This window comes from Astatotilapia calliptera, chromosome 14 (genome assembly GCF_964374335.1).
Source record: "Astatotilapia calliptera chromosome 14, fAstCal68.1, whole genome shotgun sequence".
NCBI lineage: Eukaryota > Metazoa > Chordata > Actinopteri > Cichliformes > Cichlidae > Astatotilapia > Astatotilapia calliptera.
In genome coordinates this window covers 10,938,117-10,965,197 of record NC_137435.1, presented here as the reverse complement: position 1 = coordinate 10,965,197, position 27,081 = coordinate 10,938,117, and the positions used below count along the sequence as shown (strand labels likewise).

Here is a 27,081-nt window from a genome sequence, read left to right as displayed (position 1 = left end):
CTGTGTAATTTTATTTTGTATTCCTAGTTTTGTTGCCCCCTGAACTGCCTGGTTCTGGACTCTTGGGCTATCAGCCTCTGGGCTGGCCCCCCTAAACTTTTTCGGAACTGTTTTCTTGGCCGGCCTCCGGACCCCCCTTCGCCTGGGTCGCCGCCGTTGCCGTGCGCACAGTCGGCCCCCTGAACTGTTTCCACCTCGTTGCCGTCCACACGGTCGGCCCCCTGAACTGCACTGTGTTTGGGATACTTTCTTGGGCTCTGGTGTTTCCTGTGTCCTGCTTTTGTTTTCTGTTCTGTCCCTTTTGAGTTCAGCATTAAAGCTGTTTTGAGTTCACGTTCCGCCTCCGAGTGTCTGCACATTGGGTCCTCCTACTACCACTCCTGCCTGCACACAGCCTACACTTAACAGATGCTGATTAGGGTGTGTCACTATTTTGTGTTCAGCAGACAAGGCAGCCAAAAATGTGATGGAAATAGAGAAGTATGCATGTCTCATCTAGCCAAGAGTGAGACATTGCATTAATAAGGTGTTACATGCAATCTGGCTAATCTTGTTCTAGTTACCGGCAAGCAATTCTCTTTCTGTATGGACTAAAAGTCAGGATGCATAAGACACAATTAGTGAGGTTTAGTGCTGGTAGGCTGCCTTTGTTACCACTGGTTCCAGTCTGTGTCAAGCTAACCTTACTATTAGAAATTGGTTGTAATCTCCTTTATCTCTTTGGAAAAAGAAATGAGTAAGCATAAAACCCAAAATGTTAGCCTATTTTTTTAATAACAGGCCATGTTTATTTACATTTAAAGCTGATATTCATTGAAGCAAAACGCAGTTTTTCTTTTTTTATTTGACTGACTTGAGTTCTTTTTTCCCCTCTCACTTTCTATTTGTATATGCCCCACATGTTTGCAAAACTTCTTGATACTAGATCATACTTTAAGATGCATAGTCTAGAGAATGATGCATGCTTATCGTATATATAGGGTGACTTTAATTTTCTCCTTTACGTGAATGCCAATGCTGGTATGCAACTCGGATTGATAGCGGCATATCAATCAAGTTGCATGTCAGGCTAGAATCTGTTAAAGTGCCTTTGTGTGTGTGGGAGGGCTGGAGGGCCTGGTCATAGTTCATCTGTAAATGAAGAACAGCAGGAGGAGACGTTGCAGATGATCAGTTACTTTCCTCCTCTCCAGAAATTGATGATAAGGTTCCACTGAGTTAAGTGGGTTACCACGCAGCCCTTCACAGGCAGGCTTCCTGATGCTTTACTGCACACACGTTATTACTGGCTGATCACCAACTACCTTTTATCCAGCTGAATTTCCACATATGTGTCCATAAAGAAAGCGATAAAGAGAAAGACAGCCACTGGAAAAGGATGCCAGCTGTACAGCTGTGAAATCAATAAATACCCCGTCTGTGAAATGTTGACAATTCATTGTCAGTAAAATGCATAGGCTCGCAGACAGCAAAGGGCACACCCGCAAAAGACTGAAGGTTTCCAGGCTCCTTCTCCAAATTTCCCTCCGCCTCCTTCCATCTTTCTGGAAAAACTGCTTCAGGTAATTTAATTAGCATCCATGACCATGTGATTCCAGCAGGTATTAAGAGAAAAACTCAACTTCGTGTCAAGTGTTTGCCCTCAAAACCAAATGTTGCATGTAATTTAGGTAATAGACTGAACTGAGTTTTACCTTCCGGAGATATGATCGTCCACAGTCAGAATCAAGTCAGAGAGCAAAACTGGAAGTAATGAGAGCCGTAATCTTCTTTAGATCCCACTGACAAAATGTCTCTCATCTGTCTGTGTGGTTCATAATCTGGTTTGCCTGATTACAGATAGTAAATCTTACACATCACAATGCAGTTTCCCTTCATCTGTGTTCAAAATAATTAAAAAGAAATTCAAAAACAAATGATACAGTGCTTGAAATTTGCCAGTTAGCATGAAATGTGAATGAGATTGTTACACTTGAAGGATTAAACACGTGAATTTGATCTTGAACTGGAACCAAAGTACACACAATGTCAATATTTAATAAAATAGCATTTGAATGGATGTTTTCCACCTCAAAAGTTCACTTTATGCCTCTACAGTGGTTCAGTATATTCCCCACATATTTGCAAAGATTCTTGATTCTAGATCATACTTTAAGATGCATAGTCCAGAGAGTGATGCATACTTATCATATCCAGAGCCTAATGAATGCTCTGCGTCTACAAGTTGTATTTACATAATCACACCATACTCACACCATACTCACACCGGGGTGCAGTGTCCAAAAAAACAGGAAAACTGTTGTAGCATTTATTTTTTTATTTTTGCTGCTGGTATCTTTTCTCTGCTTATAATGAAATTGTGTAATAATAACAAGTGTATACAGTGGCTTGCAAAAGTATTCGCCCCCCTTGAACTTTTCCACATTTTGTCACATTACAGCCACAAACATGAATCAATTTTATTGGAATTCCACGTGAAAGACCAACACAAAGTGGTGTACATGTGAGAAGTGGAATGGAAATCATACATGATTCCAAACATTTTTTACAAATAAATAACTGAAAAGTGGGGTGTGCGTAATTATTCAGCCCCCTGACTCAATACTTTGTAGAACCACCTTTTGCTGCAATTACAGCTGCCAGTCTCTACCAGCTTTGCACATCTAGAGACTGAAATCTTTGCCCATTCTTCTTTGCAAAACAGCTCCAGCTCAGTCAGATTAGATGGACAGCGTTTGTGAACAGCAGTTTTCAGATCTTGCCACAGATTCTTGACTGGATTTAGATCTGGACTTTGACTGGGCCATTCTAACACATGGATATGTTTTGTTTTAAACCATTCCATTGTTGCCCTGGCTTTATGTTCAGGGTCGTTGTCCTGCTGGAAGGTGAACCTCCGCCCCAGTCTCAAGTCTTTTGCAGACTCCAAGAGGTTTTCTTCCAAGATTGCCCTGTATTTGGCTCCATCCATCTTCCCATCAACTCTGACCAGCTTCCCTGTCCCTGCTGAAGAGGAGCACCCCCAGAGCACGATGCTGCCACCACCATATCTGACAGGTGTCAAATATGGTGGTGAACAGAGTGATGTGCAGTGTTAGTTTTCCGCCACACATAGCGTTTTGCATTTTGGCCAAAAAGTTCCATTTTGGTCTCATCTGACCAGAGCACCTTCTTCCACATGTTTGCTGTGTCCCCCACATGGCTTGTGGCAAACTGCAAATGGGACTTCTTATGGTTTTCTGTTAACAATGGCTTTCTTCTTGCCACTCTTCCATAAAGGCCAACTTTGTGCAGTACACGACTAATAGTTGTCCTATGGACAGATTCCCCCACCTGAGCTGTAGATCTCTGCAGCTCGTCCAGAGTCACCATGGGCCTCTTGGCTGCATTTCTGATCAGCGCTCTCCTTGTTCGACCTGTGAGTTTAGGTGGACGGCCTTGTCTTGGTAGGTTTACAGTTGTGCCATACTCCTTCCATTTCTGAATGATCGCTTAAACAGTGCTCCGTGGGATGTTCAAGGCTTGGGAAATCTTTTTGTAGCCTAAGCCTGCTTTAAATTTCTCAATAACTTTGTCCCTGACCTGTCTGGTGTGTTCTTTGGACTTCATGGTGTTGTTGCTCCCAATATTCTCTTAGACAACCTCTGAGGCCGTCACAGAGCAGTTGTGGAACTGTTTTGCAAAGAAGAATGGGCAAGGATTTCAGTTTCTAGATGTGCAAAGCTGGTAGAGACATACCCTAAAAGACTGGCAGCTGTAATTGCAGCAAAAGGTGGTTCTACAAAGTATTGAGTCAGGGGGCTGAATAATTACGCACACCCCACTTTTCAGTTATTTATTTGTAAAAATGTTTGGAATCATGTATGATTTCCATTCCACTTCTCACATGTACACCACTTTGTGTTGGTCTTTCATGTGGAATTCCAATAAAACTGATTCATGTTTGTGGCTGTAATGTGACAAAAGGGGGCCGAATACTTTTGCAAGCCACTGTACTGCAGCATTTGTTCAAGTCATTTTTTCAACCAATCACCATTCACCTCTACTTTAGCATATGACTTTTTATCCAAGTTCACAGTTCTGCTTTTATGTCTATTTATGATTATCCGATTTCAATTCTATCACTAATCAGAGTATCGGAATTTAATCGCATGTACAGTTAAGTCCATAAATATCTGGACAGAGACAACTTTTTTCTAATTTCACTGCAAAAACTCAAAATCTTACTAAGTATATTTGTCATATTTCTAGTTAATATTATCTCATTACACTTAAAATAAGACACAATCAGCTACAGAGCGACATGTCAATGAGATGTATGAACTTGTTTCAAGACTGTGAATCTTGAAACTAGAAAACTTTCACTTGTTCCATTGGCAGATTTTTCACTTATTTCAAGCTAAAATATCTTGTATTAAGTGAAAAAAGTCTGCATCTGAATTTTAAATAAAACAATTCAAATGCAGTTGAAGTGCAGATGTTCAGCTTTAATTCGGTGGGTTGAACAAAAAGAAAGTGTGAGGAACTAAAGAATTTTTTAACACAACCCCTTCATTTCAGGGGATCAGAACTAATTGGACAAAATAAATAACTGAAAAAAAATGTTCATTTCTCATACCTTGTTGAAAACCCATGAGCCTTGAACTCAAGAACGTCACCAGGTACACACCGGCTCACTCCTTGGCGGCCGCTTATCGGGGCCTGGAGCCTGGGGCTCGCTCGGGCCACTTCGGAGGTGGGGTGCCCCCGGCCTCTCGGCCTGGGGCTCGGTCACTCAGGCACGGCTGGCTGCCGGCGGAGCTCACGGGTGCGTCACTGCAACCCCCCCTGGCTTCTGCTCCGCGGCTGCTGAGTGAGCCCTCATCTGGGACTCTCCTCAGCTCTTTCCGGGACAGTGGCGCGGTTGCCCCTCTGTTGGTCTTCCTTGGTCTCTTGTGTTCTGGGGGCCTCTGGATGTCTGGAGTTTTGATCTCCTCCATACCTGCTTCATGCCCTGGAGGACGGGGCAGTGGCCCCCCCCACACCCTCTAGCAGATCATTACATGAAGGAACCTTTTAAAAAAAACAAGCACGTCCATGCTCACAGGTGTACACACGGGTGATCACACCCACAAACTACACCCTTTTTGGCTCCTACCTCAAAGCACACTGTGTTCTGTTGATCTATGTTTAATATTTAGTATTTACTGTCATATTCCCATATATCATTGTGATGTTGTTTATTCTATTACTCTTGTTCTCTTCTGCTTGTTTTCTTTTTTCTTTCTCAACAGGTGATCCAGGTGATCGATATATGCATTTAATTTTTCTCTGCTCATTCTGTTGGTTTTTGTCTTTTGCCCTTCTCCCCCGTCCCTCTTCTCAGCTGTTTTTCTTTCCCTCTTTCTTTCTCCCCTTCTTTCCCCCAGTCAAGTCTGTCCCGTATTCAGTAAGTGAAAATAAAATAAACAATAAAAGGTGAATCAAATGGACCATTATGGCAAGGCTGGGATGGTCAATTTGGTAAAGTAAATCCGTTGGGCATCTTTCTTCGCCTTTAGACAACAATTCTGATGGCAAAAGAGCCAAACGGGACAGGCAAAAAAAAAAAAAAGAACGTCACCAGATGCTGGGCTTCCTCATTTTTAATGTTCTGCCAGGCAATAAACAGTAGTGTCACAGTAGTGACACTACCTCTTTATTCCTGAGGCTTATGTGTGGCTTGCACCTTGCAGTAAACCCCCTGTATTTACTTTAATGCAGTCTTCTTTAGTGTAGACACTGATATTGATATGCCTACATCCTGGAAAGTGTTGTTCACTTGGTTGGCAGTTGTGAAGGGGTTTCTCGTTGTCACGGCCAAAGGTTGAATCAGGAAAATGGACTCAAATGCAAACAGAGACGTGAGTCAAAACTAAATACTAAGAGACAGTATGAGCTAGAATAATACTAAGAGCTAAGACGTATCGTGAAGGGATCTTTATAGAACTGCAAGGACGTTCTTCTCCATAACTTTGCTGTTGGTTAATTTCCAATATTTTTTCTCTCTGAGTAGTCTTAGCGCTACATAAAAAGACACAAAGTCAGGACCATAAAACCAGCTTAACTCATTTGCCATAAATCTGTTTACACTGTTATAGTTCAGGGAGCTGCCTCCCTTTTGGGGTTAAAAGCTCCTCTACATAATGTAAATATGTCCATTTTAGGGTGGGGACTTGATTTAAGGTCAGAGTAAGCGTCAGGTTAGACAAGTAGTAGCTATGGTGGAGTCTTCAGGAAATGTAAAGTCCTGTGAAGTAATGGAAACACTACTCTGTATGGGTGTGTGAGTATGTGAGGTTGAGAGCGAAAAGGGATGAGATATCTACCATTTTCTTTGTTGTAAAGCCAGTTTCATAGCCTACAAAAGCTCTCACTATGGGTGGCAGTTTCATACCGGATAATTCAAAAACAGCCGTTACAAACCACACGATCAAAAAAAAAAAATGTGTTGACAGAAATTTTTCGGTTAGGTCATTTCATTCACTGTCTTCCTCTTGTGGTCCACATGAGTCAGTGCCAAAGTGAATCAACTTTAGAGAAAGATGGCAACCTCTGACAAGCTGTGCACTGCTGAGCCTCTGCAAGATTCGCTGTTCTCTACCACAATTGTTTGGTTTTTATTTTTCCTCGTAGGGTGGTAAATTATGCTGAGAAAGAGAAGAAAGAAGAAACATAAAACACACAGAGTCAAAGTGAATTAGAGGAGCATTATGCCACGAAACAATGACCAGAAGTGAGTGATTTCACAAACTGCAGGGCATGAATGATAGCGAGCTGTTTCGCAGACAGGCAGTCTCTGCAGGCCCCAGGCGGGATGGGATGCATAGCTTTACCACTTCCCAAGATACTGTGCTATATGAGGTGGCTGAGTAACTGAACAGACGCATCCTGTATAGCGATGCTGACAAAAACAGAACTGTAAGACATGTGCAAAACACACAAGAGAACACCTACTGTTGCAAACTGAAGAAGTTGCTTTTAAGTGTGTGTGTGTGTGTGTGTGTGTGTGTGTGTGTGTGTGTGTGTGTGTGTGTGGCTCACACAACTGAATATCAGCTGTAGAGGGTGTGTGCCATAAACCATAAACCACATAATACACACACCCTTTAAATACCATGTGCCCTGCATGCAGCTGGTCTATAGTTCTGCTTCAGTCAATGACACCACCATGGGATGCTCATGGCTGTTGATTTTGGGTCTTCTCTTACATGTTGCTCATTCTTTGGAAATTCTGGGTAAGTCTGCAGAGTTACAATCCATCTGTTGCAATCAGCTGTTTATGTGTTCATTTTACTGGACCTTAAGCTCTTGTTTAACCTGAGGCATTTATACCCAGCAGTGCTACTGGCTTTCCTTACTGATTAGTCCAACTATAATTACAAATGAGCAATAAAACTACACACTGGATGCATCACAAAGTTCTAAATAATACATTTTTCAGCAGCACATTCCTGATTGTATGTTTGTAATGTCAACCTGGCAGGCAACTCTTTATTAGGAATCATATGCGCTTCCTCGGTGTGACCATTGCATTTTTTTACAGGCTTTTAAAACTAATATATGAGGTCTTTAACATTTGGGGAAAACCCTCTCCTGGCTGTACTTATTTAAAGATTCTTCCCTTTGATTTGGTGCAGTCCTTCATTCTGCAGAGTCACCGAGACTTCCAGCTGGAGATGAAAGTTTAAACGTGTGAAAGAGCTTCATTTTCTAAAGTCGAAAGTCTTTATTTGTTTACCACATCCCTAGTCTGCAGAGGAAGGTGTGCTTTGTGCCACTGGTGCATTGTTGCTGTCTGGTGAGAAAAAGAAGCCCCTGGGACTCAGGAAATATGATGCAGTAGAAGAATGTGTGATTTTTCTTTCACAGTTATTACTTAGTTTGTATCCTTAAGGTGTGCCTTCTCCATTCTTGGCTGACATTTATTTTGGCACTAACCTGCAAGGGCAAATGAATTACAAGCCCACCAGGCATAATTGAACTGATATAGCATATTTATTTCTCTTTCTTGCTTTCTCTTCCTCTTAAAAGGCTCTGGAGCCTCTCCACATTGTTTCCATTTGCTGTGATGTATAGTAAGACCAACAGCATTAACAGTGCTTGATGCAAACAGTTTAGACTGCAGCAGCCGGCTGCATATTAAGAGGTTTTCAATGAAGTAGTGCAGCAGTAAGCTGTCGTCATTTTACTCATCATGTACCTTAAGCTGAATAGAGGTTCTTGGCTCCAGCTGACTGGTAGAGCAAGCTGTGTCCTTAAGTGCACTTTGATGAAGTCTGGGGAGGAAGCAGAGAGAGAAGGGGACTTGGTATGCATTAAAGTCTGCACACTGTCCTCTCTGAGAGTGCTAAAACCTGCCAGCCTATATTAAATGCCCTCTCCTGTGAAATGCCCTAACTGTGGCTGATTTCTATAAGATCTGGGTGTGGATCTTATTTTGGATGGTTTTCATTTCATTAACATAATGGAGTCCTCCATCAGATACACAGGCAGGAGACAAGGCTGCATTTATTTATTACTGTCACTGTGTGCAAGTTAACCTCTTGTCTTTTGCTTTTTCTCTGTAAAAACAAATAATTTACCAGAATTTTACAAAGTGAAGACAATTAATTCGCTTAATCTTTTATTGATCTTTTATTTTAAAAAATATTATGATCCTAGGGTTTGGGGTTTCAGTTTAGGGCCTGTTAAATTCTGGGAATACTGTTTTAATTTCTTTATTATTCTAGACTGTGAGCTTTGCTTCTGGTGATATTATTATGAATGAGTCTTTAATTTCTGTGTTTATTTTATGGGTGACTTATAGTTTCCTCTGTCATCTTTCTGTGCCTGAGAGTCTTCTCCTCCCTGTTATTCTTTCTCTTTTGGCTACTTCCTTTGAGGTCTGGTTATCTTTCATGTGATGTATTAGTTTCACTTCCCGTCTCTGACTGTCTTCACCTGTGTTAATTACTTTTACCTGTGTCTCATTCTCATCCTGTTTTTCATTCTGCCGTCAGCCCTCGGTGTATAAGTAGTCCCGTCTTCATCATCGTCACATTCCCTGTGTATGCTTCCCTGTGTGTTGCCCTCTGAAACTCTTCGTGTTCTCCTGTTTCCTCACTCCTTGTATTTTTGGATTTTCCTGTTGGATTGTGTTACTTTGTGGATTAAAAAAAGGAAGCTTGCTCGTTGTCGACGCAGTCTGCCTTCTCTGTTTCAAACTGAGCCTTAAACTTTTCATTTTCATCCAGTTTTCTTTTCAGTTACTTTTACTTGTAACAAATTAAATATAGTCTGTTTGTCTGTTTTAGCCTTATTTTTATACGATTTTATGTCTTTTTTTAATTGAGAAATGACTGAGGAGTTTATCACTACTGACCTAGTTAGTCTACCTCTTTGATCACAGTTTTACTTAACTAGCGACAGACAATAGGCTGAGTCAACACAACAAGTAGCATCTATCACCCTGTGCCCAGTCCTCTCATCAAACCCATTCCCCCTCAAGGCATTTCTGCTTTCTCAATGTTTTCTGATCTCTCATTAGGTTCGAGTGAAGAGCCTTTTGAGAGCATCACAGCAGTCCTGGGAAAGGACATGTATCTGAGCTGTATCTATCTGGGTGACGATCCTGTTGACAGCAGCGAGTGGAAACAACAGATCAGTTCAAAAAAAAAAAAGCGACTGGCAGGATTTATCAATGGGAGACCATTTCAAAGAGATAACTTTTCACTCCCAGTTTCTCTCACCAACCTCACAATTCAGATTAGGGTGACCGGTGTGGAAGTAGAAGGACAATACACCTGTGAGTTTGAATCACTTGAAGATACTTACACTGGCACTGTAATCGTCACTGTAGTAGGTAAGCTACGCCAATAACATGTGATTTCTTTTCTATAATCGACTCACCTCTGTGAGAACAAATAAGCCCGATGAAGTTGCCACAAACAGTTCTAAAATTAAAAGGTGTTAACTGATGCACCACCAGATTTTAATTAAACAGATGCATTATTATCCTGAGACATGCCTATGTCACTCAACGTGTTTATTTTTCAATTTGTTCACAGTTCAACCAGAAATCAACATCACTCTGAATGCAGAGACCATAAATGGGACTCACTATCAGTCTGTGTTATGCTCTGCCATCAATGGCAGGCCTGAGCCCCAGATCAGCTGGTTGGTGAATGGGTATCCTCCTTCAGATTTCCCCTTCATCGAGGTTGTGAATAACACCCTTCCTTCAAATGACACCTTCACCGTCAGCAGCGTCCTCCGCTTTCCCACCCACTTGCAGGAGGAGGACAACGTGACCTGTGTGGTTGAACACCGGACCCTCCCACAGCCCGCGGTCACCACAGTTAGGGTGGAAACCTACAGTAAGAGCATCAGAGTTGTTGTGTTTTTATGTCCCTGTTGCTAGGTGGTGACATATTGTGTTGCATTACCACTCATACTTTTGCAATCATGCATCATGACTCAGCATCTTGCAACACAATAACTTTCTCCTGCTGAGTTTTTACGCAGCCTGTTCCTTCTCACTCTGCTCCACATGCACAGTGACAGACCATAAATCACGTTGCACAGTGCTATGCATTCATGTGGGAATGCGCTCTTCCATTGAAGCTGAGTATATGGAAGCAAAAATGAAGCAACGACCCAGTAACTAATTAATAACAGTACTGTAATATGGTGCAGTGTACAGTTTAATGGCTCAAGTCTAGCAGGTCAAAAGATGCGCACCTGCATCTGTTGACCTGATGAAAATCCGACTGCATAACATTAAAGCTAAAAATCCAGCATCCCAGTTAATCACGATATTTTGTTTCATAGATTTCATCAAATCGTTAAAGCTGCTATAACCAATATCTTGATATAAAAAGCGCAGGACGGGGGGTCAAAATAACGAGTCCGTACTTTACCTGACTCTGCAGTTCTTCCCAGGTCCACTGAGCATTTTAGCATTTGGGTCATGATATGGGGTTTTTTTTGTTGTTGTTTTTTTTAGGGCAGCACCTTTCTGTTTTATCCACAGCACTGCAGAGCTGCAGGAACATGTTGCATTTAGAGGGTGCAGTGCGGATGACCAATACGAGCAGAGCAGCACTCTGAGTTATTACAGAGCTGATAAAATGATAAGTTAGTTTTTCATGATTGTAAGTTAAAAACTTTAAAAAATATATTTAAAAAATATATATATAAAATATAATCTTGGTCTATGAAAGCATAATAATAAAAAAAAACATTTCTGATGAAAATATAGGCTAAACACACGTACAGAAACCCCGAGCTCACAGGAAAGACAGATTAATACAGCAAACATCAATATAAAACCATCCACACTGTAATTTAGTGCACCTGCAAAGACTCACTCTTTAGCACAACCCTCATTGACACTGTTATAGAGTCAGTAATGATAATGAGCAACCACAAAGCAAACAAACATTATACCTCAGCAACTTTGCACTGACTGTCATGAAAGCGTGGTTACCATGACGAGACCCCTCACACTGTCAGTATTCACAGGCAAAGGCAGGACGTCGGATCATTAACTACACCTAGATGCTTTAGCTCTACTGGTATTGGACCAAAGCAGGAAAGATTTCTCATACTATAAAAGTTTTCTTTCACTCAGGATGAAAAATTTCACCATGTCATGTACATGTCATTGCTAACTTAATAAATCTTAGCTCCTTGCGCTCTTCCCAGCAAATAAATACCCTTAGTACATGGACTGTCGTCATATGTAGTGTAGGAACAGCTGCTGAATCCGATGATCTGCCATCCATCTGTTTACAATGATGGTGGTGATCACACTGATCAGAGACATGACAAGCTCGAAGCAACCTAAACCTGCTTTTTCCACTTCAAATCCTAACATAGAAAGATAAAAGCTAAATGCATTTAATTTTTATTCAGTAAGACTTAAAATGACAGATTTTCATGTGGTCATAGAGCAGGGGAGCTGTGGGCCATTTTTGCCTGACTTTTACACCCAAATCAGATCTACGTCATAACTTCATAACTACGTCATAACTACGTCCTACTTCATAACTTATCCCATAACCAGAACTCCGTCACAACAACTTGAATTACACAGCAGGTTGTGGTGTAGAGATAAAATGAGTTTCTGATTACTACATATGAACACAGAAGTCTAAATGAAGCTGTATGTCGATCAGCATATTTTTGCATCTATATTAGTGGCCCTTGCTGGCTATTTAAAACACCATGTAGTCCATGAATTTCACTCACCGAAGATGCAAATTCAAAAATGAATCACACAAATTTAAAGTGAAAACACAAGAAAACAGTCAGTATAATATGGTGGTGGTAGTGTGATGATCTGGGGCTGTTTTGCTGCGTCAGAATCTGGAACTTGCTGTGGTAAATGACCACATTCATTCACCACAGAATGTCGGGCCATCTGCTTGTGACCTCAAGCTGAAGTGCACTTGGGTTCTGCAGTAGGACAATGATTCAAAACAAACGAGGTCCACCTCTGAAGATCTTAAGAAAAACAAAATGAAGACTTTGGAGTGGCCTAGTCAAAGTCCTGACCTGAATCCGATTGAGATGCCTTGGCATGATCTTAAAAAGGCAGTTCATGCTTGAAAACCCTCCAACGTGGCTGAATTAGAACAATTTTGCAATGATGGGAGGGTCAAATTTCCTGCACATGGCTGTAAAAGACTCATTGCCAGTTATGACAAATGCTTGATCTTAGTTGTTGCTGTTAAGTGTGGCCCAATCAGTTAGGTTTAGGTTTAGGGGGTAATTAGTTTTTCACACATGGACGTGTAGTTCTGGATTGTTTTTCCCCTTAATAATAAAAACTTCATTTAGAAACTGCATTTTGTGTTTACTTGTATTATTTTTGTTTGATGATCTGACTGAAGTGTGAAAAACATACAAAAAGTAGGCGATCGGGAATCAGGGGCCAAGCACTTTTTTACACCACTGTATATGTTTGGTAATAAAGCTTTAAATGCTCTCTTCATACAATCATACTAATATGTACAGCATTACAGCCTCTTACTGCTCTTTCAGTGGCAGACCTAGTAACAGTCCTATTAACGTAAGCCACACCACCCAGTTCATTTGTCCATAATACATTTCCACTTCACTGAAGCACAGCAGCTTAGGTAATTTTCAAACTGCAGTGGTTAAATGCAGACATAACTTTATGTGTAAACAGATTGAACTTTTTTTAAAGCCAAAGAGCATTAACTCACTCCAAATGTGTGCACACCCCTGTCCAGCACCCAATTTATTATGAGGTGTTAACCCACTTGCTCATTAGAGGCATTTGACTGTTGCGTAACACCAAAACTTTTACGTATTTGATAATAGACTCTGATCTATGCTGATTCCTCGTATTAAAGCCTGCGGTTCTCTCAGCTTTGGTTGGGTAGCAGCTGGGCCAGACATCTGCTCTCAGCTGCAGCTCAGCCAACAGATGGGACAGGTGATAAGCCTAAGTCAGCACTCTCCAAACCCAAGCAGAAGCTCCTCATGGCGTGTGTTTAGCTAACATTCAGCTCATCCGGCCCCAGCTTCCTATTTAACCAAAACACCCTGAGCCTCTACTTGCTATCTGACTTTTTAATTTGCTGGAAAAAACATTAGAGCTTGTGAAAAATAACTCTTCTCGCCCTTCTTCCTGCTCTGCAGCAAGGCCAAATGTGACTATTAAAGCAGAGATGGTACACCAAGAAGACGGAAATGATTTCTGGGTGGTCTCTTGCATTTCATCTGGAGGGAGACCTGACACTGACATCTCTTTGGCTTTGAACATGGCTGAAGAGCTGGCGAGAGAGAACGACACAGACTCAGACATACAGAGAGTCTCAGTCCGCCTCCCCGTAACAGAATACGGGGGTCACAACATCACTTGTGTGTTTGACCATCCTAAATTTACACAAAAGGAGTCACAAGCCCTAACACTGCCAGTTTTCTGTGAGTACAATCAGTGTTGAATAAACTGCTAATGCTCAAGAGGTAACAGAGGAACAGAGTTTGTTTTTGTTTTTTTAAATCTACAGATTTGGCTCCAGGTCAGTTGTACTCAGACTTGGAAGGGAACAGCAATGACGTGGAGCTGCAGGAAGAGGAGACTGAAGCTGTTATCAGACTCGAGGTCGAAGGGAACGTGCCACGCTACAATGTTACCTGCAAAAAGTAGGAAATATTTGGTGTCAAAGGACTACTACATCAATTTCATATATTATAGAAGCGTTCGAACTCTAAAAATGATAATTATAACAGACAGACTGCGTTATGAGCTGGCATGATGATGAAATTCATCATGTTAGGGAAGGTTAAGGTTGAGAATCTGATACAAAGTAAGTCCACTCCATTATTGTGCACAAATAATGGAAAATAATGTGCAAGACAGATAAAAATGACTTATTAAAAAAGTATGGGGAAATTGCCCATTAATGACAAAATAAAAAGTATATTCATCAGTAAGTGCTCGTACTGTGTTTGATTTCCCTATTTTACCGTATTAGGTGCAGTTGTTCAACTGTGAATCAGTGCAAATATCTAATCAGCAACTGAGTGAATTTAGGTCATGGTCGAGTAACCTGCAAAGAAACATTTGTTGGTGCTGGATGGGCTGGTTCAGATATTTGGGAAACTAACCACATAACCAAAAGAAAAGGAGCAAAAATGAACAGTACCTGCAAAAATAATATGCTTTTACAAAACTAAAAACAAGCTTCAGTCACACTTTTTTCATGTATATATACAGAGAAAGAATATACACATCCTCCACAGGATATGTAGGTAGTTTCAGTGGTGGCATATTTGGTGGCATAAAAACCACAAGTGACTGTAAGCAGGAACCATATTTAGATACATTTTCTGATTCAAATGTTTATTTATTCAAGCTTTGTTTTCCTTTTCTATTCTTATATTAAGACAAATGAAAACATTTCTGAATTCCTGCATATTTTGCATATTTGCCCTCCAGAGATGATGGCCCCTTGCCTGAGAGTGTGAAGCTGGTGGACAAGAGCCTGAGACTCCAGGGCCCTGTGGATCTTCAACACGCTGGTCTTTACAAATGCACCTTCTCTTATCAGCACCTTACAGCAGTGCTGCGGTTCAATGTCACTGTTAAACCTATACAACAAGGTAGGTGAAACTCTGCTTTGACCTTCTCTATCATCTGACTATGAAATATTGATGTGAACTCTTCTCTCTATACGTTTCCCATCAGTTCCTCCTACAATACGAGTTGATTTGCGGACTGAAGATGGACACAGAGTGATTGAGTGCTCAGCAGATGATGCTGTTCCTGCAGCCAACATGTCCTGGCTTCTACCAGAGGGTGTGTCTGAAGACTTTTGGTTCAACTCCACTTCTCATAATGGAAGCCACTCTGTCAGGGGGTTTGTACTCCTCCCTCCCTGCTTGCCTTGGGAGCTCACTGCAGAGTGTATGATAAATCACCCAGCATTTGAAAAACCAGAGAACAGAAGCATAACACTCCCTCTTTGTGGTATGTTCAGCAAATCAACCAACCAACCCTAATTTCTTATCAGTAGTGGATACATGTGGCCATAGATTAAATTTTTTTCATCAAGTGGAAGCCCTCCACTTCCTGTTGTTTAACTTCTCTTTCCTGCACAGCTCACCCTAACATCACCGTCAACACCAGCACTGAGTGGAGACAAGGTCTGAAGTACACAAAGGTGCAATGCTCTGTGGACAGCGCCCCTCCGGCAGCAGTTATAACCTGGCACGTAAGGAACACCAACAACAGCATCGATAGCCTGGTGGAGACCAAACAGCAGGCTGATGGTCTGGTATTTGCTCGCAGCTCTGTGCACTTCCTGTCCTCTCTCTATGCCGGTCAGAATTTGACTTGCATAGTAAAGCATCCGAGCCTGGAGGCAGAAGAGGAAAGAATAATAAACATCCCCATGCACAGTACGCTAGTCATTTCTTAGAAATATTACCTTCTATGACACAGACAACCTCACGCGGTTGCTCATCCCCTTCCTGACACCCCCCTTTTCTTTTTCAGAAGCCCCCCTGCTGAGCGCATCTGTGGTGAGACAACAAGACTCTCATCTCTGGCTGGCAGTGTGCGAGTGCACAGGGGAGTGTTTTGAGACAAACCTTGCATGGGACCTTCCCGAAAAAAATGAAAGGCAAACCTCTGTGCACTCAGAATATGAAAGAAACTCAATGAATCTCAGGGCGACTTATGAATTTCCGCTGAACCGTCATGAGGGGCAAAACCTGACTTGTGTGTACCATTTTGAACCAGGGGTCACACAGAGAAGGACTGTTCATATGCCCAGATACTGTAAGAGCAACAGAAACAATACTCGATTGAACACTAACGCACAAAGTTCATCTTAAATATTTCTACTGTTTTTTTGCCAGATATCTCTTCTCTGAGAGTCCTGAACTTCACGACTCCTCTGCAAAGCCGCTACAGCGATCAACCTGTTGTATACAGACTGTCCCTCGACAAGAATCGTCACAACCAGAAAATACTGCTCGAAATTGAAGGCAACGTGCCAGAGTACGAGCTCAGCTGTAAGAGGTGCTGTATCCGGTGTTTCAAACCACCTGTTCACAATGAGGAAGCTGAACATAGTGCACTGCACAAAAATCTGTGCTCCCACAATTAAGAAGTAGCTCTCTGAAAATATCAGTTGAGTTATTTACATAAAGAGCTTAGTGCAATAGCCAACAACAGCAAGGAGACAGTTTAACTTTGCTTTATCTGGGAGCAGGCAAACAACTAAAAACAGCACCTTTAGTACCAGGTGCATTAACTTTCCTACTGTTGTCAAAAAAACAGTAGCCTGTCCAATTATAGTCTCAGCTGGCAGGAGGTATATCTGTTATCTACCACCTAATCATGATCAGGAAGTTCCTGTGAACACACAAAATTGAGTGTTCCCACAGTAGTAGAGGAAGTAGAAGAAGCAACACATTGTCATAGAGCACGATTTATTAGGGGGTATTTTACCGTTTAAATAAAGGCAAATAATTACCCTGGTTCTGTCCATTTGTACACTTTTTGTTGATTTTTTGTAACCACGTGTGAACAACTTTTGTAATGCAGAGTAATGTGCAGAGATTTCTTAACCAACTTTCCACCTGTTTTCAGTCTTTCAGATGATTTTACCAGCTAAGAAATGATCTGGCATGTAATGTCTATAATGGAAACTTCTACACTTTTGGTTTTGTTTTGGGGTTTTTGGCACAATGTGAAGCGTTAAAGTGAGCTTTAGGGATAGTGGTGCAGAGCCAGCTTAGCTCTTTCCCTGCTTCCACTCTGTAAGCAAAGTTAAGCCAGTTACCTACAGCCTCCTATTTACTGTACAGACATTAGAGTGATTAGAGTTTTATTTTTAACCCTCAGAAATACAGCACATGGCTATATTTCCCCAAAAATGTCACTTAAAGAGAAACTCAGTTGTAAATCCCTGGTATTTCAGGAGTGATGGCTCATTTGTGCAAACGGAGGGATCTGCGATGATCTTCCAGTCAGAGCTTGCAGAGCTGAACAAAGGCCTGTACACCTGCTGGGCATCCTTCTGTCACCACACTGCTACAGTCAGCTTTCAGGTGGAAGTCACAACTAGGCTTGAACAGCTCGGTACGTGTCTGCCATGATGGGCTTTTGCACTCAGAGGAACATGACACAACAGAGAGCTCCTGATAATATCGGCATGCTTACGTGCGTAACCAGTTTCACTGTGAGGTTTTCTGAGATGTTTAGCTGATATCAGTTTCTTTGTGTGCTTTGTGTTGCAGCTCTCACATCCATGATTTGCATCTCTTCAGCATTAGCCCTCGTTCTTATCTCTGTCATCATCCTCTGTGTGTGCTGGTGAGTTAAGCGCTTCCACAGGTGACAAACAGCAACTCGGCAGGTGATACGCTGACGGGCAAATGAGGGCAATGTTGCCGATGGCACAGAGTGTACAGAGAGTACTAGACAAACAGGATGTGTGGATCGTTAACCCAACTAACCAAAACCCCAGTACCAAGCTGTTATTCACAAACAGGAAGTAATGTGGCTGAAGCAGACAGGTGCCTCTGCCACCACAGCCCTGCTTGCAGACAGGTAGAGGCTGTTAGGCAGTCAGAAAAACAGATTTATTTTCCAGTTTCCTGTTCTGGCTTTTAGCGGTGTTACTTCTGGCAATTTGTGCAGCAGACTGCTGTTCGCTGGCCAATTATCATCACCGACACTTTGCAAAAGGGAAGGTGAAATGTGCAGAAGGTCCACATGTTCGGAAGTTATTAGTATAATAAAATTCAAGTTGCCATTCACCAGTGGAAAAAAATCCACAAATTCATCTCTTAATCCTGTTGCTGTTGGAGAAAGAGTCACATCTTTTAGTACTGATGTGGGATATCTTTCACAGTCCTAGAACTGTTAATGGTTTCTGCCTCCAGAAGCTTCCACATTTCCACATTCACTGCCAAATCTAACTTCTCACAAGAATGTCTGTCAGGATCAGATCAAGCCCCGCTGTGAATAGAGCTGCACAAGAGTGGTTTACAGGTTATTTCAATACGCCTGTCACTCTGACCGGAACATTTGGTGAAGGTGCCATTGGCTGACGGAGTCTAGGCACGTTTTCGCATGCTCCAGTGGGAGGGTCCTGTCAAGTTAATTTGGGAAGGTCAGGCACCCAGTGAACAACAAGAAAACATGACTCCCCACAGAGGAAAGTTATTTTGGGACTAATGTCAACCCCCCACTCCTCTTTCCCTCATCTCCAGTGCTGCATGAGGACATTTTTTTTGTCAGCAGCAGGACATCACTGGGTTTGTGTCACTGAGGTCGCAGTGTACAAAGTGAGCGTCTGCTTTTGACACCAGAGATCAATGATGAAGGCTTGGGTCACCACTCGTATTCATTGATATTCCCGTCACATATAATGCATTCACCTCTGCAGCTTGCTTATTTGAATTGACTCGGTGTGGCCAGTTATGTCACAGTGCCATCTAGTGGTGAAATCTCTCAAAAAAAATTTAAAACGGGTTTATTTAAATTGAACTGAATAATTGTCTTTGGTTCACCAAGTCACAAATCAATTTATATAAAAAAATACTGATAGTCATCGAGAGTCATTCATTCATATACATACATAAAACATTAGCAAAACTACAGAAATCACATCACAGCATCTTGTTATTCACTATACTAATTGGATTTGGCACAAAATGCATCCTATAATGTTGTCCTGGGGCCATTTGATCAAATCTGATTAAAGAGGGCGTTCTTAGTCAGCAATAGACTGAGCTCTCTGTAAGGCAGTAGTGTGATACAGTTTATCTAATGAGATTTTTCCAGCTGTTCTGACAATCTTGTCCAGTTTGTTCCTGTTTGCCACAGTCAGGTTGCCATACCAGACTGAGATAATTCACCATCAACCTCTGTTTTTTGTTTTATAGTCAAAGAAACAGCAGGAAAGAGCACAAGGTACATTTAAATATGATAATTTTCTCCAGCTTTGCTAAGTGTCTCAAATCCAAAACTAAATTGAACTCTTTTCCTCCGTATCTCCATCTGTCTCCGTATAATTCAGGAGGAGTATCTCTCAGCCTTGACATCCCTCATGCAGGACCCCGGCTCCCCTGAGGTGAAAAAGCCAGCAGTAACAGAAAAAGACAGCAAAGAGGGCACTCCTATGGTCAATTACTCCATAGTCATTGACGTCAAGAGTACAGTGTGAAGACAACAATGCTTTGTGGGGCTTTTTAAACCACATCCAGTTGTGCACAAACTAGGTGTGGCATCTTAGTGGAACTGTAGCACTCTTTTTTTCCAAGTGTTTTGGTTTTCTGTAGCATTGAAGTAAAAAACTGTGTATGTATATATCCTGAATAATGTGAGATTTTGAGCAGATTAGCATTGATGACTTTACTGTTTAAACTAAAGACTGTATAAAGGATGTACGTAGTCACCCCTTGATACTAGACTCCACATTCTGAAGCCTCTGTGCTTTTTGAGCCATGACCTCACATATTTGTACTAGAGGGTGGAGTGCTAACAAACTATTCATATTCATAAATTGTAATATATCTGGTAATTAGCAGTAAGTCACAGACTAATAAAATACTCATTAGGCCATAATACTAGACTCCTGCAGGAGACACAAACCCCTATGGGAAAATTAAAGCACCTGCCCTAGAGAACAAGGGGGCAGCTAATAGTATCTTTTTATCAGGCCATAATACTAGACAGCACAAAAAGTCCAGTTCTGTGACAGAACAGGTTACAACTATGTCTGCAGACCCACACAACGTAATAAGATGGATGACTTATTTAAAATGATTAAATACCAAATTAAATACAAAATGCATCCACCCTTGAGTTGTTATGAAAGGGAAAAGCATCCATAGAAATCAAAACTGTTTTTCTTTTTCACCATCCTGTAAATATTTCAACATGAGTCACTCACTTTTGAAGCACTTAGGAACTGCAGTTTGGGGCACCTGCCGGCTTTTTTATTCAAATGCATAAAATTTGCACTTTTAGAAAAAAACTAAATCTTACTTGAATTTTTCATTATTACAGTTTCTTTTCAGATGTATATTTTTTTTGATCTGTCAATAAAGTGATTCCAAAGTAAATATCTTTCATCTTTAACTTCTTAGTTTTAACAAACTCATTACAAGCACAGCAAACAGTCCCACATACTGATGACTGTCACACTGCTCCAACATGAAAAAAGTCCTTCTAGTGTCTTTGCAATGCTTAATTAGTCAGGACCATCTGCTACGACAAAAGGAGTGAAGCTATAAATACATTTCTGTACTATGTGTGATTCAGATGTAAATAGACTGAACTGCAGCTTCTCTGCAGCACTGTTGTGGAAAATAATTATGGAGTCAGTTGTTTGTTCATATAGAGTAATTGTAATAGGGTTAGGGAACGACATGTTGGGTCTGAAGCATCACAGACATCACACAGTTATTTTTAAAAGTTTATATTTTTAAAGACTTTTAAAGGTTTTCCCACAGCAATTGTAGCACTTACAGAGTTGTCTTTCTGTCACCAAGCAGCCTCGAGTTTCATTTTTGATTTTGTACCCAACGCAGTGACTTACTCCAGGACTGTAAAAACATTTCTTATTTACAGTATTTGAGTAAACAATACAATCAATGATCTGTGCATTGTGTGATGAGAAAATGTGCGTCCATGTTGATACTGATGATAAAGACTAACAGACCTCTGTTACATGAAAAAAAAATCACGTATCTATAACAAAATGCAAAAGGAATAATCAAAAATATACCAAAAAATATGATACATTTAAGTGTATATTAACTGTGACCCCGTGAAGCATTGTCCAGTTATGTACTGATGCACAGAGAAGTTTATGAATTCCTATTACATCTTCATCTCTTCTTGTAAAGACAAGGCTTCAACTGTAGTCCAACTTTCTTCAGATTTTCTGGAGCCTTTCCCGTCTTCGCAAATTCAAAGGAGTAGAAATGACTATTTTCTGTGTCCTGAAAGGAAGAAAAAGACAAAATAACAGTAATTCTAGCAGACAAACATGAATGTTTAAGCTATTACTCATCACGTGGTCCAAGTGTTCTTCAGACTCAGTTGTTTAGACGACATTGATCTACTTGTGACAAATTTATTAAGCATTTTTCAGCAACAGGCTCTTAAAAAGGACGACGACAAAAGAAAGAAAATACACCTGAACACAGTAAATATTATATATTTACATGTTTAATTCAGACTTTCATCTTATAACTGTGACATGCTTTAATTTTTTAAAGAAGGAAGAAGTACTTGTTTTCCTGTAAACATGGTCGCAAGCATCACCCCTTTTTCTCACCTTCGACACCATCTTGAATCCAAGACTTGACAGTGCAGTGATGAAGTTTCGCACGTTGTCGAATCTGCTTGCCACTTCTGCTATTTTAAGGACTCCTCTGCAACAAAGGTGCCAAAAAATAATGAGAAACACAGTGTGTGCACGACATTAAACACATGCATATGCAGAATCCTTGTCACACCTCTTTTTTAGCACTCGATTGGCCTCTGCTAAAAAGTCCGCCAGATTGGTCCCCATGAGGGACAGGCAAAACACAGCGAGGTCCACAGAGGCGTCATTAAGAGGCACCTGCAGACACGGGGCGTTTCATTTTAGTTCCATTTTACGACAATCGCAGTGCAATTGTGTCTGTATTTTGCAGAAAGACACTCACGTGGGCCATGTCACAGACCGTAACCAGCTCACAGGTGGCTGCCAGGTCAAAGCTATGAACTTTGTTCTTCACGCTGCGCGCTATTTTACAGTCACCACAACCAAAGTCGGCAACCACGAGAGAGGAAGGTCTGCAAAAAGAAAACAGTACAGTAGATGTGTTTCTTTTAGTTAGAACTGTTGTCTTCTGACAAACCGCTGATGTTAACGAGGCAAACTTCTCACAGCAGCAAAACCAGGCATCGATTAAACACCCACAGTGCAAAATTATCAGCTGCGTGAGTCCTCGCTGTCGAGAGTGTGCAGCAGAGTAATGTCTTCTGTTTACCGTTTACAGCAGATAAATGATGTCAGCATCCGGAGTTCTACATGAAGAATTCCTTCTTACTCTTGAGATGAGCAGAGACGGTCTGGAAATGTTTTGGGAAAAGTCTGAAAGTAACAGTGTACACAGCACACCGTGCTTTCTGCTCAAAATATGATGAATCGTTCAGATGTTGAGCTGAGGTGATTAAGAATCTCCTGTCTTAAGCAGTTTTACACATGCACTGCAAACATTGAACTTTTTCCAGACATTACCAAACACAAGTGCGTGTGAGAACACAAACGTTTGAAGCAAATGAAGCAGGTGAATTTATGGTGAGCCAGTGGGTGTCCCAACCCCACTGCATGCTCTATGCAGACAGGAACCCAACTGAGGATTTCCATTAGTGTGAATATGATGCCTAATAATGACAGAAACCCCTCCCTATTCTCTTTTTTATATATGCACAATGTCACATTGTTTAATGGCACACAGCTCTGTGAAAATCGCAGCCTTGCTGTCCAGTCCTTGTGCTTAAGATGGTTTGCAATTCAGAAGAAAGATGTTTTAAAGGGAAAGGAGATAAAATAGTTTGTTTAGACAGGTGACGAACAGAGGGGCTTAAATCAAAAGTATTATTTTGAAGGGTGAATCAGGCAAAGCAACTCTAGTAAAGTCCAAGAAAAAGTATGGAGGTGGAAATGAGCATCAAAGACCCACTTTAAAGATCATCCTGTGATGAAAAGATCTTAAAGCACAATTCCATCAGTGCACAGTTTGACAAACCAACCTATTCGGTCAGACAACACACTGCAGTGCAGACATTTAAGATTTCATTTTAAACCTTTTGTGCTCAGAGGTCCTGTTCAGCTTTCTGGAGCTTTTCCCTGCCTCCAAGGGACTTTTTCATCACATGAACTTGTCTTAAAGAGGTGGGCTTTGTTATCATCAGGTTAATTGTTTCTGTTTGAAACGCTGCCCAAGGATTGTTATAGCAAAGCCATTATCAGGCGGTCTCACACTTTCTTGACCAGAGAGCACTTTAAGTGGTCTGTGCTCCAACCCCCTATTCAATTAATGCTAAAGCAGTTTAAATAAATGGATATTCCCAGCTGTGCTCTTTGGAACTATTTGTATTCTAAAACATTTCAGTGTTTATACTTCATGGATATATTACCTGATTGTTTCACAGTCATATCACAGCTTCTACTGGCCCAAAGGTTAAAAGGGTGGGAGTAAAGAACACAATGTGCTTGTTTGTGTTGCTGGTGTAAATGTGTATGCCAGCTATAGGCATACACATTTGAAAAATTTGGCACAATTTTATAAATTTGTAATCATGAAGATTCCTTGGTTGTGGGCAAAATTCTATTTCATGCATTAACATCACAGAAAATTGAAGGCTTCTCACTTTTTCTGAATATAAGAGATGATGGCGTCCACTGGATTGGCAGGCCACCTCTGAACCTGAGCCGTGTAACCTTTGTGGTAGATCCAGAAAGCCTGTGGGTCCTGCTTGAACATACGCTTCGCCTCGCCGCTGGACGTGCTGTACAAAACTTCGTTAATGTAGCGGAAACGAGCGGCCTCCAACCGCTGCTCCATCCGGGACCTGAGGGAGGCAGAGCGGTCTTGTTTCACCTCTTCCTCTGACTCTGCTGGCTTATCTTCCTGCTCTGCAGGAGTCTCGTGGTGCTCTGTCTCCTCGCTGTGCAGCATCCTCTGCAGCTTCTGTCTTTTCAGACTCTGAGCTTTGCTCTGCTCAGGTTTCAGTCTTTTCATGGGGAACTGCTGCTGATTAACTTTAATCTCCACTGCAGGTTCACGTGTTTTCTGTTCTGATCCATCAGCAGAAGATTCAGGCACACATTTCTGAACTGGGACACACTTTGTTTCCTTCTCATTACTCGCCTCCTCAGGGTGTTTCTCATTTTTCTTTTTTTGATTGTTTTTGCCAATGTTGCTGTTGCTATGTGAATCAGGTTTAACTACTTCCTTTAGTTCATGTTTACCCACAGACTTTACTTTATTTACTTCCTCCTCAGGCTGTTTCTGGCGGTATTTATTTTTACATTTCCTCTTGTTCTTCATTTTGTTTTTCCACTGTTTTCTGCCAATCTTTTCTGTGTTCTGTGGATTGTTTACATTCATCAGCAATTCAGTCATTTCTTTATTCTTCTCCTCCCCTGAAGATGTGCCATTTGCCTTTGAAGATCCTTTTGGAAGAAAACAAAAAAACAGTTTAGTCAATATTTTACACTCAGGAAAGATTGAGGCTGGTACTACGTACTATGCAAAAGTCTTCAGTGACCCCTAATTTCTTTAAGTTTTTCTTCCAAGGAGCCAGACTTTTGCAATGATGTAGTGATCTTGAGCAATAGTTCTCCAGGCTTTCTGAAAGACTTAAGTCTTAAGTTTTTCTTTGGACATTGGCTGCTTCTTCACTCATTTCTATCCTTCCACCTGACCTTTTTCAGGGCAAAGAAAGACATCTAACACAACTAATTTTGAATTGTTACTTGCAGCCTGTTGCAAGAGCATAATTTATCCCCATTTATTGAATTGAATCTACAAAGAAATGCCAAAGATAACACAGATTGACAGATATAAAATAGTATTTTTGCACCACAATGGAGAAGCATTGAGAAGGTCAGAAGGTGTTGCACTGTGTCTATTTGGCTCTAGAGAAAGCATATAGTATGGACATATGGACAGAAGTATATGAAGATGTCCAGGACATGAATGAGGACACAGAGACTGTGGTGGGGTGTGCGGTAAGAGGCACAGATAGGTTTAATGTGGTGACTGGATTACATCTGACTCCCTTTTTGTTTCCAGTGGTGAAAGATGAGTTTAGGCAGGATTCTCATGGACAATGGTGTTTTCAGATAACACTGTGATCTGTAGTGAGAGTGTGTGGAAGAGAGCCCGGAGAGGTGGAGGACAGAATACATGTGTGTGAATGAGAGGGGGACATGTGTAACAGTGAAGATGCAAGAAATAGAGGTCATGAAGGTGGACAAGTTAAAAGACCAGGGCAAGATCATCAAAAACAACAGATAATTAGCAGAGAGTGCAGGCTGGGTAGAGACGAGTGACAGAAGGACAGCCTGAAACGTGAAAGGGAAATTTTTTAAGATGGTAGTGAGACCTGCTGTGATGTAGAGTTTTAAGACAAAAACATAAGAGGCATACCTGGATGTGGCAGAGTTGAAGATGCTAAGATTTTCACTGGGAGTGACAAAGTTAGACAGGATTAGATATGAGCATGCTGAGCAGTTTAGAGATAGAGTTAGAGAGGCAAGGCAAGGCTGAGATGGTTTGGACATGTGCAGAGGAGGGATGCTGGACATACTGGACAAATGATGCTGAAGATGGAACTCCCAGGCAGGAGAAAAAGAGGAAGAACTCAGAGGACATGCAGAGGGTTGGTTGACAGTGGAAGATGCTAGGGACAGGGTGAGATGGAAACAAATGGCCTGCAGTGGCGACCTCTAAATAGATGAACTAATTTCTCATTTTCTTAAAAAAATACAAAGAAATGAGATGTGATTCAAGACTTTGCACAATACTGTACATCCAAACACTCCAATTACAGATGCTGGATTAAAAACTCTAATGTGGCAAACCACTGTGTCAGATTTCTAAGCTTATAACCAGCTAATTACTCACCAGCTTTATTGTTTTTCTTCCTCTTTTTTGGTGCAGGTTTCTCCTCCTTTAAGATCTGGTCTGTGTTCTCTTGCTGCTCCTCTGTTTTTTCTGCAAGTTTTCTCTTTTTTCTTCTCTTCTTCTTTGTCCTAATGTTTGATGGAGCTTCTTCGGAGTCTTCATCACTGTCCTGTTTATGGTTGTCGCTCTTCCACTCTGGTACTGACCCCAGAGTCTTCAGTGTCCGCATCAGGCTGCTTTTACCCACAACCCTGGGCTGATCAGAGGATCACAGCAGGTTGAATAATATATTTTTAAAACGAGTAGCGACTACCATAAGTAGAAACATAGTAATGCTTTGCGAGAATAAAAAGTTTTCCGTAAGCGCAAAAGGAACACGTACCTTCACATTGATGCCACTGCTTGTCTTCTTGGTGTTACTGAGGGCAGGTTTACTCAAGATCTGACCCTCTTCTTCATCATTCCAGTCTTCATCCTCGTTAAACATGTTTCTGTGTGTCCTTTTAGAAAAACGCACACCTTTGTAAACCGCTACTGGAGATGAAAAACTCTTTCGAGCGCACTTCTTTGCTATCAGAGAGCTAACCTATAGTCCTATATGATGTCTGAACTACTCACGAGTTTGTTTCTCAGGCAGCAAAACGAGTTGATTTACGTGTCAGAGGAACTCTTCCCGCTGTTTGCATGAAACCTTTTTATCTAATGAACGTGTAACTACACGTAATACCTAAAAGAAATAAAGTTATTCTCAAGCAAAAGCCACGTTGGTTCAGTGTCATGCGCGTCAGGGGAGCAAAACAGAGTTACGGGCGCACATAACTGACGTAAGCACACCGGAGATATCTGGGAAATGGCGTTTTCCGTGATGACGTGGATAAACATTCAGCTTCTCTT

The 27,081-nt window shown here is 41.3% G+C and overlaps 2 protein-coding genes across 3 annotated transcripts; one reads left to right on the top strand and one right to left on the bottom strand.

Annotated features, from left to right (window-relative positions):
* The first annotated feature begins 7,169 nt into the window (after nt 1-7,169).
* LOC113036975 (uncharacterized) lies at nt 7,170-20,619 on the top strand. Its single transcript, XM_026193632.2, has 14 exons — nt 7,170-7,256; nt 9,548-9,862; nt 10,068-10,376; nt 13,672-13,956; nt 14,043-14,178; nt 14,975-15,138; nt 15,224-15,505; nt 15,637-15,936; nt 16,034-16,318; nt 16,399-16,561; nt 17,466-17,626; nt 17,785-17,860; nt 19,438-19,465; nt 19,572-20,619. Exons 1-14 carry the CDS (start codon nt 7,190-7,192, stop codon nt 19,716-19,718), a joined length of 2,718 nt encoding a protein of 905 aa, XP_026049417.2. The 5' UTR covers nt 7,170-7,189; the 3' UTR covers nt 19,719-20,619.
* Nucleotides 20,620-20,959: 340 nt separating this feature from the next.
* On the bottom strand, nt 20,960-27,004 carry rrp8 (ribosomal RNA processing 8). Of its 2 annotated transcripts, XM_026192123.2 has the most exons (8): nt 26,806-27,001; nt 26,570-26,687; nt 26,188-26,443; nt 23,927-24,731; nt 22,213-22,342; nt 22,021-22,127; nt 21,840-21,936; nt 20,960-21,501 (listed from the first exon to the last, which is right to left on the bottom strand). In XM_026192123.2, exons 2-8 carry the CDS (start codon nt 26,672-26,674, stop codon nt 21,388-21,390), a joined length of 1,614 nt encoding a protein of 537 aa, XP_026047908.2. In that variant the 5' UTR covers nt 26,675-26,687; nt 26,806-27,001; the 3' UTR covers nt 20,960-21,387. The 2 variants fall into 2 exon arrangements, with proteins under 2 accessions (XP_026047908.2, XP_080145374.1); XM_080289248.1 differs by having other exon boundaries at nt 26,570-27,004.
* Nucleotides 27,005-27,081: the final 77 nt, after the last annotated feature.

Bases quoted from the DNA above. Each gene is read 5' to 3' on its own strand.
- LOC113036975 (XM_026193632.2), top strand. From the start codon at position 7,190: ATGGGATGCTCATGGCTGTTGATTTTGGGTCTTCTCTTACATGTTGCT. The intron at 15,506-15,636 runs GTATGTTCAGCA...TTTCCTGCACAG, and splicing joins CATAACACTCCCTCTTTGTG to CTCACCCTAACATCACCGTC. The intron at 19,466-19,571 runs GTACATTTAAAT...CGTATAATTCAG, and splicing joins ACAGCAGGAAAGAGCACAAG to GAGGAGTATCTCTCAGCCTT.
- rrp8 (XM_080289248.1), bottom strand. From the start codon at position 26,674: ATGTTTAACGAGGATGAAGACTGGAATGATGAAGAAGAGGGTCAGATC. The intron at 24,732-26,187 runs GTGAGTAATTAG...TTCTTCCAAAAG, and splicing joins GAAGAAAAACAATAAAGCTG to GATCTTCAAAGGCAAATGGC. The intron at 22,343-23,926 runs GTGAGAAGCCTT...TTCTTTTTGCAG, and splicing joins ATCTCTTATATTCAGAAAAA to ACCTTCCTCTCTCGTGGTTG.